This window comes from Eschrichtius robustus, chromosome 4 (genome assembly GCF_028021215.1).
Source record: "Eschrichtius robustus isolate mEscRob2 chromosome 4, mEscRob2.pri, whole genome shotgun sequence".
Classification (NCBI taxonomy): Eukaryota; Metazoa; Chordata; class Mammalia; order Artiodactyla; family Eschrichtiidae; genus Eschrichtius; species Eschrichtius robustus.
The window spans coordinates 55,918,646-55,936,306 of NC_090827.1; the positions used below are offsets into that span (position 1 = coordinate 55,918,646).

A 17,661-nucleotide genomic window follows, 5' to 3' on the forward strand; every position below is an offset into this window, starting at 1 on the left:
AATACTCAGTCAGTATTAGGATGAGGGTATCCTTTTAATCTCTACATTACAGAGCAGGATATTGCGGTTTAGGGAAAACTAGCATAGTCCTTTAGAAATTTGTAATACTGGGTAAATAGTAAATCTGGAACTTTAGACTAGTTACTGTCTACTCCAACTTCTCTAAAACGACACTAAATCCTCTAAAGCCAGGATCACACTTCTCTTCCCATAAATAAAATTATTGTCAGCTGTTTATATGCTCCATTGAATCCCCCAAACTGAAATGCATAAACAGTATTCAAAACTTCCTCTCACCATTTCCTTATCAAAAAAACAAAGTTATCTCCTGAATTAGACATATCCATCCTTTCCCACCACTCATTCTGTCATTTCTTTATCCCAGTCTTTTATTATCTATCTGAAATGTTACAGTGTCCTCTCAGTTGATCTCCCTGTCTCATATCTCATCTCCTATCTCTATAGACACATGCTTTTCCTTACATCCTGCCCCCGATGTACTCTTAAAATACACATTGGATCACATGGACCATTTGTCTAAATTCTTTCATGGATAGCCATCATCTTCAGGGCATTACCCACGGTACTGAGCACAGCACAACAGAGCCCTCCGAGCTGTCTGTCGCCCACCGCTTTGGCTTTCTTGTCACCTCTCCCACATTTATTTGAGACATATTTACAAGGTAGAGTTGACCACGTTTGGTCACCAACTGGGTGTGATAACTGAGGAACAGAAGAGGAACAGAAATTTGAATTAGCTATAGATTAAATGTAAGTATCTGAGGTATAGCAATGTGGAGATAAACATTGGAATAGAGTTTAGATCTTCCTCTCCAGCTCTCTACTTAACACCTCAACAACTTCTTTCATCAAAGACAACTCAAACTCAGTATGTCCAAAATCAGACCCATGATCTCTGTACCCCATTCCCCTATCTTTCACTGCCCCATGTCTCAAAGAGTAGCAGCACCTTCTATCCAGCTGTGAAGGCCAATTATCCATGGCCACTCCCTTTGCCTCAGCCCCCTCCTTAGCCATATCCTGTCACCAATTCCTGCCCAGTTTACCTTCTAAATAGCTCTCAAATCTTCTTTATCTTCCCTATCATCTTTCTCGTCCAGGCTACCATCTCATCTTCTCTTATCAGAACTTGCAATGCATTTATTGCATTGCAAAAAATAAAGCATCTGCTTTATGCTTTCTATAAATTATTCTCTATATTGATAGCACACTGATTTTTTTGTCTAAAAATCTGATCATATCATCTCTCAACCTACTTAAACGCAATCAGAACTTTTTGTGTTTTTCATTCATAGCACTTATCACAGTTGCAATTTTACTTTATCTGTATGTTTACTTGATCATACACTTTCTTTTCCAAGCAACTCTAAGCTCTGTAAGGCACTTGCTGTCCACTGTATCCCCAGAAGCTCATACAATGCCTTGTACAGAACCAGTTATCACAATTTACTAAATAAGTGAATAAATTAATAAATAGATGGACAGCAAAGAGCTAAGCCTCTGTTTTGGTAGCAAGAAGCATACAGTTAGTGAGTTCATGGGTCTGGGTGATTCACCAAGGGAAAATGTGTATAGTGGAAGAGATGCAGGTCAAATGGAGGTATATGGTGGTCAGCCCAAGAAAGAGACTGAGATCAAAGTCAGAAGAAAGTTGGAAAACTATAAGATAATCATGTCATAGACACCAAGATAGGAGAGAAAAAAAGATTAATCAACTACATAAAAAATTCAGAGCAGTTTAGAAAGAAATTGGAAACTATTGTCTCGGAAGAACTCATTTTACCTCTTCACTCTGTTGTCTATCTAGTCTTTTCTTTATACAATCATCACATCTTGACCTCAAATATTTTCCTTAGCCTCTATCATGAACATGAAATGCTCTCAGGATGTAACATCTTCATTCAAGCATCCTCTGTAATTCAACAATTTCTATTAAGACATTTCTGGAAATTGTAAAGAAAAAAAATTACCTTTAATCTCACTCTCATTTAAATATTTAATTATTTAACATTTCCACTGGTTTTTCTGAGAAAATGCATTTTGCACTATCTCATATGTTCACACAATGTGTTCAGTTCTCTGTGAATATTTTTATGTCCACTAGCATCACTATGATTTGCCTCTGATCTGAGTTTCTGGATATCTAGAACCAGACCTGTTTAATGTGCTTTTCCAAGCACTTGTTATAAACATACACTTAATAAATGGCTCATTGTGGTGGCAGTGTTAAACACTTCATAGAATGAGCAATCAGAAAACTATGCTTTCCCAGGAAACAAATCTGCTTACCAATGAGAAGAAAATGGTTAGTCATTTTAGTCTTTTAAAAAGTTTTAAATCTGAAATACATGAGTCATGAGGTAGAAATGTTTTCTTACATGAATAGCTCACATTTGAAATAAAATTAAATAGTTATATTACTAGGAAAAAATACTCATTGTAGCTGTCATTTGAAGTACTACACAATTAATCCTTTCAAACATTTTTGTGCATGAATTACACATAAGGCTCAATGTTTTGTCTAAACAAAATGCATGGAGCATCATAGTAATTTAAAACAGAGTATTTTGGAAAAGATGTAAAAAAAGAAATGTGTGCTTATACATACATATATATATATGCTTATATATAGTGCTTGTATATGTGTATATATATGTTATATATACATATTCATATATTATACATACACATTATTTTGTATACACTATATACAAAATTCAGAGGCAATCATGAAATAATACTAATTCTTGAATTAAATTGAGTTACCTCTGGCTTTCTACAAGCTTCTTAAAAAAGGGACTTATCTAAACAATATCTATATCTAGAACATCTGACCCACTGAGCCACTGAAAGCTTTAAAGGAAGTATATTTTCAAGAATTTTTATTCTTTAAATAGCAGCTATATAAATTTCTAATTTTCATAAAACCCTATTCTCTCCCAGGGCATAGCCCAAGACTACACACCCAAGCAGCAGCTTTGTGGGAATGGTATAAATGTATATAATAAGCAAATAATCCTATAACTTGCACATTGAAAATATTAGGGTGGAGGCCCCTGGAGATGGGAGACAGAGAGGAGTGCTGTTTTCCTAAGCTCCAGGCTCTATAGCAGAGTAAATTCAAAGCCTAAGTGGAGAAAACTAATAAATCACATTTGCAATTAGTTGACCAGAGGGAGAAAGAGGACACTCAGAACAAGATCCAATTACACTAAATAGCATTTGAAACCTGGGATCACCAAACTTAAAAATAAAATAAAAAGTTATGAGTGTGGGAAAGTAAATCCAATCTTCTTCTAACTTCCTAGCTACATTTAAAGAAAATTACCTAGGAAAATTGCTATGAAATTAGCCCTTCAAACCTTATTAGGCCATGGAGGTCAATTCAACTACATCAGTTCTAAAACTCTAACATAATTTTTTCTAGTATGTACTTTCAATAAGATGGATCAAAAAGAGTAGCAAATGTGCCTCTGGGTTGAAGCTCTCCATTTATTTTGCACCTACACATTATGTAGAGAAATCTCAATGCTCAGGAAATAGTCATTTCCCTCAGAGAGTTCAGACCTCATAAAATTCACATATAATTTCTGCTGACATTAAATTAATATAGATTCAAATCTCGTGAATATTGTTTATTTTATAGGACTACTTTTTAAAAAGCATATCCAGTTAGTAAATGGCTTTTAAAGTAAGCCCACGATCCTAATAATTAGATCTTTCGAAAATATGTTGTATTCTGTTGTAAATTGTTTGCTCTAAAACTATTTGGAGTCTTCATTAAGACAAGACTAGGATATAGAAAATTAAGTCTTAAATGCCACCCTTGATACAATGATATGTAGTCTGCTGATTATAACAGTATCACAAATTCAAAGGCCCAAATAAATGACCATATGTTATTTTCAAAGTCACCAAGCAAGCTATGAATCTAAAAAAGACGCTTGTTTCCAAATCAATGACAACCTACCCAACATTAAATGACTCAAAAAAAGTTAAATTTATATTTTCTAAGGGGAGAAAAACCATAACAATGTAATTAAAGGTCATTTGGAGCAGCAATGTAGAAAAAAATAAACTCACAGCAGAGCTATCTCATCTTCCCAAATCTAAATCCACCAACCTATTTGGCAGATGTGCCTATATACTCTTTCTTCCCTCCTGCTAGTGGCTTCTGCCCCTCTCAGAGACAAACCCTTTCCTGGTGCTCTGAATCCCAGCAAAGATCCCCTTTGTCCACTGTGCCATCAATATCCCTCTCTCTACTGGGTCATTCCCGTTAACGTAAACTTGGTTAATATTATCCATCTTAAAACAAACTTCCTAGACCCCCAGCCCTGTACCAGCTGTCATTCAAGGTCTAAGTTAGACTTCACTGCAAAAATCCTCAAAAACAGTTGACCTCCTTATCTTCACTTACACACTTTCTTCTTTTGTATACATACTCCAACAAGACATTTAACCACAGCCCTCCACTGAAACAGCCCTCATCAACATATTCAATGATATTTACCTAGCCAAAAACAATAGCAAACTTTTCATCATTTGTATGTCCCCCCCCCCCCAAAAGATATGTTGAGATCTTAACACTTGGTACCTGTGAAAATAACCTTATTTGGACATAGGCTCTTTGTAGATGTAATGGAATTAATATTAAGTCGTATTCAACCAGGGGAGGGGGTGCTAATCCAATGACTGGTGTCTTTATAAGAAAAGAAGACAGAGACACAGATACATAAAGAGAATGCCATGTGATGATGGAGGCAGAGGTTAGAGTGATGTCTCTACAAACCAAAGAACACCAATGACTCAGACACACCAGAAGCTAAGGGAAAGGCATGGAATAGAGTCTCCCCTAGACGCTTCAGAATGGTTCCGCTGACACCTTGATTTCAGACTTCTGGCCTCCAGAAGAACTGTGAGAGAACAAATTTCTGTTGTTTCAAGCCACTCAGTTTGTGATAACTTGTTATGGCAGCCATGAGAAACTAATTGATCATCTTATTTAACCTCTCAGCAGCATTTGACATGGTGAGCATTCCTGCCTTTGAAATTTTTTCTTTTCCCATGTCTATAGCATGGCTCTCACCTGATTTTTCTCCTACCTGTTACTTCTCAGGTTCCTTAGCTAGTTCTTTCACACATTTCAGATCTCAAAATGTTGGAGTGTCCTAAAAATCTGTCATAGAACCTCACTCTCTCTACCCACACTCTCTGCCTGGTAAACTTTTGCAAGCCCATGACTTTACATACCATTTAGATGTTGATAGCTTTCAGATTTATATCCTAGCCAAAACTTCTCCCAAGTTCCAAACCAATATATGTAAATAACCAATCAACTTCTCCACGTGGATATTTAATAGGCATCACAAAATTAATATAGCCAAAACAGAGCTACTTCATTATTGATTCCTGAAATAAGTTTCCCTGTCACAGTAAGTGCCACCATCATCTCCACCTGTTCAGACTAAAAGCCTAGAAGTCATCCTAATTTCCTCTTTTTTAATATTCCACATCCAATCCATCAGTGAGTCCTGTCTGCTTTGCCTCCAAAACATAGACACAATTCAGTAAGTTCCCTCCATCTCAACTACAACCATGCTGTTTTGAGAGTTTCGTCTCTTGCTGGTTGATTACAAGAGCTCCCTAACTTATCTCCTTGCTTCTGGCTCTAGACTTCTTCATCACATTCTCCTACCCCACACAGCAACGATGAGATCAATCTTTCTAAAGTGTAAACCAGATCGGGTCACTTCTCTGCTAAAGATCATCTGTCCATCAACTTTCTATCACAATAATAAAAGAATAAATATAAAAATTTAAAAAGAATAAAATCAAAATTCCTTAAAACCTACATGCTGGCTGCTGACCTCCTCTCTGATCTCATCTGTCTTTCTAATTCCGTTCAATAGCTGCCTTCCAGCTATTCTGGTCTTCTTACCATCTCTTGAATATGCCATGATTGCTGTTATCTCAGGAGATTTTAATACATGTTCCTTCTTCTTGGGATATCTCTTCCTCTCAAATATTTATCTCTTTGGGGTATCTCACCCTTCAAATTCCATGGCTATCTTCCTCATTTCATTCAAGTTTCAACAGATGTCACCTCCTTAAAGTAATTTTTCCTGTATACAGTAGATAAAGCAACCGACCACTGTCTATTCAATCTCTCTATATTCCATATTCTAATTCTATGTTCTTCATAGCACCTATACAGAGCTGAAATTAATTGTTCCATTTTTATTTTGTTTACTAATTTTTTATCTCCCTCTCTAAAATATAAACACTTTAAGGTCATAGATTCTGCAGTGCCCCAGTGTCCCAGCGACTAAAACAGTTCCAGGCTTGAGCAGGTACACAAGAAATATATGTTGAGTGATTGGAAAATGGATGGGAGTCAGCCAAGAAAATACACAGGTGTATCATTTAGGAGGCTGTTAGAGTAATATATTTAAGATATGATGGGTGTTTGAATCTAGATGAGAGAATAAAGGGTTTATTATGGGATTTCCCCAGCGGGCCAGTGGTTAAGACTTCACCTCCAATGCAGGGGGTGCAGGTTCGATCCCTGGTCGGGGAGCTAGATCCCACGTGCCTCGTGGCCAAAAAACCGAAATATAAAAAACAGAAGCAATATTGTAACAAATTCAATAAAGACTTTAAAAAAAAAAAAAGTTTATTATAACTTACATACTTCCGATCTGGGTAAATGAGTGGATGATGTCATCATTCATTGTTAAAGGAAATACCAATAGGATAGAAAGGTTAAAAAGACATTTTTGAGAGGAAGTACACCATTGCAGTAAAAAAAAACATGGGCCTAGCGTCTCTAACGCTGTTTGTGTTTGTTGATGCTACTGTTTAACCATGGGCCATTTTTTTTTCAACCCTAAGAAACCTTACTTCTATCCTTCCTATGAATGTAATTTGTTCATGTCAAATTTTTTTTTCTTTTAAATGTGCATGTTCCCAAATACAACAGATCCTTTTTCAGTTCTTATCCTGCTTGATCACTGATGATCGTTTGTTCCTTCTTGAAAGTCCTTACCATGGATTCCTATGTCACCACAGTTTTCTTCCTTTCTTCCTACCTTTCTAGCTGCTCCTTCTATTAATGGTCAGGTAAATTCCAAACTTTTCTGTTGTGATTGACAAAGTCCTCTAAGTCTAGTCCCCACCCATATTTCCAACCTCACTCAGCCCACTTCCACCAAGAAACTTTCCCTGCTTTCAAGTCCAGGATCATTCTATACAATTCTCTAACGAAGGCATGCTTTTTTTTTTCTTTCTGAAGAACACTGAGGATTTTACCTGCATGTGAAATTTTCAAGGGACATGATAGTGAGAAAAATGCCAACTTTTTTATTGAGAAAACTTTGGTAAAAATAGACATCCTTATAACATATTTTTCTGTTGCTCTAAATTTTTCATCGTACTACTTCTGATTATTTTTCTGTAATTCACTATTACAGTTGCAGCATGAATATTTGTCTATTTTTATCCTTACTTGGAACATTTTGAGACTTACAGAAGACTGTTATCACCAATATTATATTAGCAAAGCATGAAAGCAAATATTCCAAATAATATTAGCAATTTTAAATATTTGATCTAGCACATATTTTAATAAAGCAAGAGCATGCTCTCCTTGTATGATTCAAAATCATATCTCTCCATTATGTGGTTTCTATCACACCTCCTCAGATAGGACGACTATAGGGCAGACTCTTATCTTCTATAGGTAGCGCAAATCAGGTAGGCGGGGGAAAACCTTGGGGATGAGTGGATGACATGATTTGAAGAAGTGTAGTAGGAGCTTGGGTTGAAAAGACGCAGGAAGTTTCAACATAGGAGTAGCACAGAGTTGGAGATGACAACCAGTCTGCCAAATACAGACATTTTCTCCACAACAAATACACAGAATACTACTAACATTTTTCACCATTTGGCTACTTCTACAGATGTAAATTGGAATAAATTTTTTTCTACATATATTCTTATAATATATAAATAATAAAGAGCTATATTACATCCCTCATGAATTACTTTTCAGAGACAGTAGTAAAAGTTATATCATTAACTAACTATATATTATATACTAACTGTGCCTTTAAGGTATACATTTTTAGCCTTTGAATGAAATGTACTCACGCTTACTATTCCACTGCGATTGTCTTCTTCTCTCATTGCCAGAGCCTTCAGAAAATTATCATGCAGGTCTTTACCAGCACTTGTTAATGTCCTATAAAAAGCAGGTCTTCGGTTATAATATATTAGATAAACAAATATGCTGAAAATACTCTGGGTACAAAAAACAATGCTTCTTTATTCCAAGTGACAATTCCTTTAACACTAAAACTATATATACACATTACACAAAATCATTATAAACCATACACAATTATTATAATCTATTAGATTCTTCAATTTAATTTCAAACAGTTATACAGTCTTTATTTACAAATAATTCGAATCAAGTTTATAAATAATGTCAATACTCACACCAGATACAGTTAATTCCATTTATGTGCCCATTTTATTCTTTTTATCACGCCATGAAAATTCAATATATTTATTCCCCTCACTACAAACAGTAATTTTAAATTGCCTGTAATTTAAGTACAATTTATTAATATAATATAAGAAAACTAAAATATTAGCCACTTAAGCCAATTCAGTTATTGGAACAGAGCACTATTTTAGTTTTATGAGTGGAGATAATCAAAGCAAGATAGGAAACTAGGTTATCTTTGCCAGATAAAAGAAAGCATTAAGAATTCAAGAGAGAAATGAATTTCTCTGGAAATAAATTTTAAGGAAAATTTATCACAGCGATCTTGATCAAGCAACACTGAACCACAAGATAAAGAGTGAGTTCAAGAGTGATTTGCGAAATAATAATCATTTCTTTATTTAGCAATTTTCTATATATTGAATAAACATTTCTATTGCATGTCTATTATGTACCAGGAACGGTACTAGGGACAAAGATGAATGAGACATAATTCCTGCTTTCAAGTTGCCTGTGGTCTCATAGAGGTGAACAGATACAGGAACATTATAATATCATACCATGTGATAAGTGTAATAATAGAGATATGGATGGATATTGAATCATAAAGAAATAGCCTACCTATTCAAGGAAAAGTCACTTAATCTTTTTTTTTTTCACACACACACACTGTATTTTATTTTTACAAGAGATAAATAAGTCACTTAATCTTAAGTTTTAAAACCATCGTTGAACTAAATGTTAAAAGATGAGACAGCATTAGCCAGTTTGGGGGTGAGGGTGGTGGGAGAGGGAAAGAGTTATGAGTAACGTCAAAGGAATTAAAGAACAGAGATGAAAAACTGCCAGGTGCCCTTGGGTAACTGCAAAACAGCCAGAAAGTAAGCACAGGAAGTGAAGGAGAAACCATACAATATTAATAAAAGCTAACATTTTTACAGACATACTGCTGTAAATATTTAGTTAAAGCCACTCAGCTAATCGGAGCAGACCTGTTTTCAAACTCAGGCAGTCTGGTTCTAAAACTCATTCTCATAACCACTAGGCCATGCTGCCTTTCCAGGAAGGCCTTGTATGCTACACGAAGGAGCTTGAGCCTTATCTTCTAGGAGATGTTGAACCACAAGGGTCATATGCGAGGAAACAAGATGGTCAATTTTGTGTTTCAGTAATACTGTCCAGGCATTGTGATAAACATAGCCTGGAGGAGAGCCACACTGCAAAGATTAATTAGGGGGCTTTAGTAAGAGATGATGAAGACCCGAGTTAAAGCAGTGGTGGTAAGAATAAGAGGGGATAGATTAAGGGAACACTTAAGCGGGAAATAGACCTGGTGATTTCTTTTTGTGAGGAGTTAAAGAGAGATTACTACCAGGTTTCTTTAAATCAATATAGGCATGTACAATATGTAACCTACTGATTATTTTGTTGAACTATAAATTCAACTTGTTAAGTTGATCACAGCTTGTCAGCTTTTCCTTTTCTAGTTTTATGTGCCTTGGCTTATAGTATCAATATCAACTAATAATCAAAATATCTAAATATACATAAACTACTCATTGGTACCAATGCAGAGAATCAGATATTTGAGAAACTCCTCAATTTACTGTTCTATTCAAAAGTGAGTCTTCCATATTATAATATACCTATGCACTGCTCTGACATTAAATCTCCAAAATATCAAATTTATTTTGTCAGAAGCTTGCCCAGAAAACATGTATTGTTTCTCCATTGCTCACAGGTTAATCTTTTCATCACTGGTCAGTTTCTACCTAATTTCCTGCTTATGGTCTATATTTAAAACCAGAACGAGTTAGAAATTCTTTGTGAAGTTTGAACAGAGAATTAGTTTTACAAGTGTATCAATCGGGACTGGTTAGGTTATACTATAGTAACAAGTGGCCCCAATGTCTGTGGTTTATAATTACAAAGGATTATTTCTCAATAATGTTATGCATCAATAGCAGGTTGATTGTGGCTCTTCATCTTGAAGGGATGAACTGGGAGGCTCATGAAATAGCCTCTATCTGAAACATCTTTGGTTATTGTGCAGAGGGAACATGGTCACACACTGGCTCTTAGAGCATCTGCTTGTAAGAGACTCATGTCACGTCCACTCACATTTGATTGGCCAGAGCAAGTGCCATGCCTGAAATCAATGGGATGGAAAAGTATAATCCTGCCCAGGGAAGAGTAGCAAATATCTGTAAACAGTATCCTATGTACCCCTTGCTTCTATAGCATAACCAAACAAAGGCTGAGAGTAGATAGCTCAGTAAACAAGAGCAATAAAGAAAACAATTTCTGAGTAAAATTTAAAGGTATACAAAATGTGTTAAATAATGTGGTTCAGGGGGTCTGGGCAAGATGGCGGAAGAGTAAGACGCGGAGATCACCTTCCTTCCCACAGATACATCAGAAATACATCTACACGTGGAACTGCTCCTACAGAACACCCACTGAATGCTGGCAGAAGACGTCAGACCTCCCAAAAGGCAAGAAACTCCCCCCGTACTTGGGTAGGGCAAAAGAAAAAAGAAATAACAGAGACAAAAGAATAGGGATGGGACCCGCACCAGTGGGAGGGAGCCGTGAAGGAGGAAAGGTTTCCACACACTAGGAAGCCCCTTCGCGGGTGGAGACTGCGGGTGGCAGAGGGGGGAAGCTTTGGAGCCACGGAGGAGAGCGCAGCCACAGGGGTGCGGAGGGCAAAGCGGAGAGATTCCCGCACAGAGGAGCAGTGCCGAGCAGCACTCACCAGCCCGAGAGGCTTGTCTGCTCACCCGCCGGGGCGGGCGGGGGCTGGGAGCTGAGGCTCCGGCTTTGGTCGAGAGAGGACTGGGGTTGGCGGCGTGAACACAGCCTGAAGGGGTTAGTGCGCCACAGCTAGCCGGGAGGGAGTCCGGGAAAAAGTCTGGAGCTGCCGAAGGGGCAAGAGACTTTTTCTTGCCTCTTTGTTTCGTGGCGCGCAAGGAGAGGGGATTCAGAGCGCCGCCTAAAGGAGCTCCAGAGATGGGCGCGAGCCGCGGCTATCAGCGCGGACCCCAGAGACGGGCGTCAGACGCTAAGGCTGCTGCTGCCGCCACCAAGAAGCCTGTGTGCGAGCACAGGTCACTCTCCACACCTCCCCTCCCGGGAGCCTGTGCAGCCCGCCACTGCCAGGGTCCCGTGATCCAGGGACAACTTCCCCAGGAGAACGCACGGTGTGCCTCGGGCTGCTGTAACGTCACGCCGGCCTCTGCTGCCGCAGGCTCGCCCCGCCTCCTCCGTACCACTCCCTCCCCCAGGCCTGAGTGAGCCAGAGCCCCGGAAGAAGCTGCTCCTTTAACCCCGTCCTGTCTGAGCGAAGAACAGACGCCCTCAGGCGACCTACACGCAGAGGCGGGTCCGAATCCAAAGCTGAATCCCGGGAGCTGTATGAACAAAGAAGAGAAAGCGAAATTTCTCCCAGCAGCCTCAGAAGCAGCGGATTAAAGCTCCACAAACAACGTGATGTACCTGCATCTGTTGAATACCTGAATAGACAACGAATCATCCCAAATTCAAGGGGTGGACTTTGGGAGCAGGATATATTAATTTTTCCCCTTTCCCTTTTTTTTGTGAGTGTATATGTATATGCTTCTGGGTGAGATTTTGTCTGTATAGCTTTGCTTTCACCATTTGTCCTAGGGTTCGGTCCGTCCGTTTTTTGTTTTTTTTTTACTTAAAAATTTTGTTTTCTTAATAATTTTATTCTTCATAATTTTTCCTTATTTTTTATTTTAAAAAATTAAAAAATTTTTTCTTAATAAGTTTTTTCTTATTTTTTATTTTAAAAAATTAAAAAAAATTTTTTCTTAACAATTTTTTTCTTAACATTTTCCTTACTTTTTATTATAAAAAATTAATAAATTTATTTTTAAAAAATTTTTAAAAAATTTCTCTTAATAAATGTTTTCTTAATAATTTTTTCTTATTTTTTATTATAATAGCTTTACTTTATTTTATTTTATTTTATCCTCTTTCTTTCTTTCTTTCCATTTTTTTCTCCCTTTTATTCTGAGCCGTGTGGATGAAAGGCTCTTGGTGCTCCAGCCAGGCATCAGGGCTGTGCCTCTGAGGTGGGAGAGCCAACTTCAGGACACTGGTCCACAAGAGACCTCCCAGCTCCACGTAATACCAAACGGCGAAAAGCTCTCAGAGATCTCCATCTCAACATCAAGACCCAGCTTCACTCAACGACCAGCAAGCTACAGTGCTGGACACCCTATGCCAAACAACTAGCAAGACAGGAACAGAGCCCCATCCATTAGCAGAGAGGCTGCCTAAAATCATAATAAGGCCACAGACACCCCAAAATACACCACCAGACGTGGACGTGCCCATAAGAAAGACAAGATCCAGCCTCATCCACCAGAACACAGGCACTAGTTCCCTCCACCAGGAAGCCTACACAACCCACTGAACCAACCTTAGCCACTGGGGACGGATACCAAAAACAACGGGAACTACGAACCTGCAGCCTGTGAAAAGGAGACCCCAAACACAGTAAGATAAGCAAAATGAGACGACAGAAAAACACACAGCAGATGAAGGAGCAGGGTCAAAACACACCAGACCTAACAAATGAAGAGGAAATAGGTAGTCTACCTGAAAAAGAATTCAGAATAATGATAGTAAGGATGATCCAAAATCTTGGAAACAGAATAGACAAACTGCAAGAAACATTTAACAAGGACGTAGAAGAACTAAAGAGGAACCAAGCAACGATGAAAAACACAATAGGTGAAATTAAAAATACTCTAGAAGGGATCAATAGCAGAATAACAGAGGCAGGAGAACGGGTAAGTGACCTGGAAGATAAAATAGTGGAAATAACTACTGCAGAGAAGAATAAAGAAAAAAGAATGAAAAGAATTGAGGACAGTCTCAGAAAACTCTGGGACAACATTAAACGCACCAACATTCGAATTATAGGGGTCCCAGAAGAAGAAGAGAAAAAGAAAGGGACTGAGAAAACATTTGAAGAGATTATATTTGAAAACTTCCCTAATATGGGAAAGGAAATAGTTAATCAAGTCCTGGAAGCACAGAGAGTCCCATACAGGATAAACCCAAGGAGAAACACGCCAAGACACATATTAATCAAACTGTCAAAAGTTAAATATAAAGAAAACATATTAAAGGCAGCAAGGGAAAAACAACAAATAACACACAAGGGAATCCCCATAAGGTTAACAGCTGATCTTTCAGCAGAAACTCTGCAAGCCAGAAGGGAGTGGCAGGATATACTTAAAGTGATGAAGGAGAAAAACCTACAACCAAGATTACTCTACCCAGCAAGGATCTCATTCAGATTCGATGGAGAAATTAAAACCTTTACAGACAAGCAAAAGCTGAGAGAGTTCAGCACCACCAAACCAGCTTTACAACAAATGCTAAAGGAACTTCTCTAGGCAAGAAACACAAGAGAAGGAAAACACCTACAATAACAAACAAACCCAAAACATTTAAGAAAATGGGAATAGGAACATACATATCGATAATTACCTTAAGTGTAAATGGATTAAATGCTCCCACCAAAAGACACAGACTGGCTGAAGGGATACAAAAACAAGACCCATATATATGCTGTCTACAAGAGACCCACTTCAGACCTAGGGACACATACAGACTGAAAGTGAGGGGATGGAAAAAGATATTCTATGCAAATGGAAAACAAAAGAAAGCTGGAGTAGCAATTCTCATATCAGACAAAATAGACTTTAAAATAAAGACTATTACAAGAGACAAAGAAGGACACTATACAATGATCAAGGGATCGATACAAGAAGAAGGTATAAAAATTGTAAATATTTATGCACCCAACATAGCAGCACCTCAATACATAAGGCAAATACTAACAGCCATAAAAGGGGAAATCAACAGTAACACAATCATAGTAGGGGACTTTAACACCCCACTTTCACCAATGGACAGATCATCCAAAATGAAAATAAATAAGGAAACACAAGCTTTAAATGATACATTAAACAAGATGGAATTAATTGATATTTATAGGACATTCCACCCAAAAACAACAGAATACACTTTTTTCTCAAGTGCTCATGGAACATTCTCCAGGATAGATCATATCTTGGGTCACAAATCAAGCCTTGGTAAATTTAAGAAAATTGAAATCGTATCAAGTATCTTTTCCGACCACAACGCTATGAGACTAGATATCAATTATAGGAAAAGATCTGTAAAAAATACAAACACATGGAGGCTACACAATACACTACTTAATAACGAAGTGATCTCTGAAGAAATCAAAAGGGAAATCAAAAAATACCTAGAAACAAATGACAATGGAGATACGACGACCCAAAACCTATGGGATGCAGCAAAAGCAGTTCTGAGAGGGAAGTTTACAGCAACACAAGCCTACATCAAGAAACAGGAAACATCTCGAATAAACAACCTAACCTTGCACCTAAAGGAATCAGAGAAAGAAGAACGAAAAAACGCCAAAGCTAGCAGAAGGAAAGAAATCATAAAGATCAGATCAGAAATAAATGAAAAAGAAATGAAGGAAATGATAGCAAAGATCAATAAAACTAAAAGCTGGTTCTTTGAGAAGATAAACAAAATTGATAAACCATTAGCCAGACTCATCAAGAGAAAAAGGGAGAAGACTGAGATCAACAGAATTAGAAATGAAAAAGGAGAAGTAACCACTGACACTGCAGAAATACAAACGATCATGAGAGATTACTACAAGCAACTCGATGCCAATAAAATGGACAACCTGGAAGAAATGGACAAATTCTTAGCAATGCACAGCCTGCCGACACTGAACCAGGAAGAAATAGAAAATATGAACACACCAATCACAAGCACTGAAATTGAAAATGTGATTAAAAATCTACCAACAAACAAAAGCCCAGGACCAGATGGCTTCACAGGCGAATTCTATCAAACATTTAGAGAATACCTAATACCTATCCTTCTCAAACTCTTCCAAAATATCGCAGAGGGAGGAACACTCCCCAACTCATTCTACGAGGCCACCATCACCCTGATACCAAAACCAGACAAAGATGTCACAAAGAAAGAAAACTACAGGCCAATATCACTGATGAACATAGATGCAAAAATCCTCAACAAAATACTAGCAAACAGAATCCAACAGCACATTAAAAGGATCATACAACATGATCAAGTGGGGTTTATTCCAGGAATGCAAGGATTCTTCAATATATGCAAATCAATCAACATGATACATCGTATTAACAAATTGAAGGAGAAAAACCATATGATCATCTCAATAGATGCAGAAAAAGCTTTCGACAAAATTCAACACTCATTTATGATAAAAGCCCTGCAGAAAGTAGGCATAGAGGGAACTTTCCTCAACATAATAAAGGCCATATATGACAAACCCACAGCCAACATTGTCCTCAATGGTGAAAAACTGAAACCATTTCCACTAAGATCAGGAACAAGACAAGGTTGCCCACTCTCACCACTATTATTCAACATAGTTTTGGAAGTGTTAGTCACAGCAATCAGAGAAGAAAAAGAAATAAAAGGAATCCAAATCGGAAAAGAAGAAGTAAAGCTGTCACTGTTTGCAGATGACATGATACTATACATAGAGAATCCTAACGATGCTACCAGAAAACTCCTAGAGCTAATCAATGAATTTGGTAAAGTAGCAGGATACAAGATTAATGCACAGAAATCTCTTGCATTCCTATACACTAATGATGAAAAATCTGAAAGTGAAATTAAGAAAACGCTCCCGTTTACCATTGAAACAAAAAGAATAAAATATCTAGGAATAAACCTACCTAAGGAGACAAAAGACCTGTATGCAGAAAATTATAAGACACTGATGAAAGAAATTAAAGATGATACAAATAGATGGAGAGATATACCATGTACTTGGATTGGAAGAATCAACATTGTGAAAATGACTCTACTACCCAAAGCAATCTACAGATTGAATGCAATCCCTATCAAACTACCACTGGCATTTTTCACAGAAGTAGAACAAAAAATTTCACAATTTGTATGGAAACACAAAAGACCCCGAATAACCAAAGCAATCTTGAGAACGAAAAATGGAGCTGGGGGAATCAGGCTCCCTGACTTCAGACTATATTACAAAGCTACAGTAATCAAGACAGTTTGGTACTGGCACAAAAACAGAAACATAGATCAATGGAACAGGATAGGAAGCCCAGAGATAAACCCACGCACATATGGTCACCTTATCTTTGATAAAGGAGGCAAGCATATACAGTGGAGAAAAGACAGCCTCTTCAATAAATGGTGCTGGGAAAGCTGGACAGGTACATGTAAAAGAATGAAATTAGAACACTCCCTAACACCATACACAAAAATAAACTCAAAATGGATTAAAGACCTAAATGTAAGGCCAGACACTATCAAACTCTTAGAGCAAAACATAGGCAGAACACTCTATGACATAAATCACAGCAAGATCCTTTTTGACCCAACTCCTAGAGAAATGGAAATAAAAACACAAATAAACAAATGGGACCTAATGAAACTTAAAAGCTTTTGCACAGCAAAGGAAACCATAAACAAGACCAAAAGACAACCCTCAGAATGGGAGAAAATATTTGCAAATGAAGCAACTGACAAAGGATTAATCTCCAAGATTTACAAGCAGCTCATGCAGCTCAATAACAAAAAAACAAACAACCCAATCCAAAAATGGGCAGAAGACCTAAACAGACATTTCTCCAAAGAAGATATACAGATGGCCTACAGACACATGAAAGAATGCTCAACATCATTAATCATTAGAGAAATGCAAATCAAAACTACAATGAGATATCATCTCACACCGGTCAGAATGGCCATCATCAAAAAATCTAGAAACAATAAATGCTGGAGAGGGCGTGGAGAAAAGGGAACACCCTTGCACTGTTGGTGGGAATGTAAATTGATACAGCCACTATGGAGAACAGTATGGAGGTTCCTTAAAAAACTAAAAATAGAACTGCCATATGACCCAGCAATCCCACTACTGGGCATATACCCTGGGAAAACCATAATTCAAAAAGAGTCATGTACCAAAATGTTCATTGCAGCCCTATTTACAATAGCCAGGACATGGAAGCAACCTAAGCGTC

The 17,661-nt window shown here is 37.5% G+C and overlaps 1 protein-coding gene across 2 annotated transcripts in view; it reads right to left on the bottom strand.

Annotated features, from left to right (window-relative positions):
• Nucleotides 1-17,661, bottom strand: part of CFAP299 (cilia and flagella associated protein 299) — a 612,278-nt gene that overhangs the window by 366,034 nt on the left and 228,583 nt on the right. For both annotated transcript variants that reach the window (XM_068542122.1, XM_068542121.1), the window contains exon 3: nt 8,173-8,263. In XM_068542122.1, the coding sequence (XP_068398223.1) occupies nt 8,173-8,263 (91 nt within the window). The remainder of the gene's footprint in view (nt 1-8,172; nt 8,264-17,661) is intronic.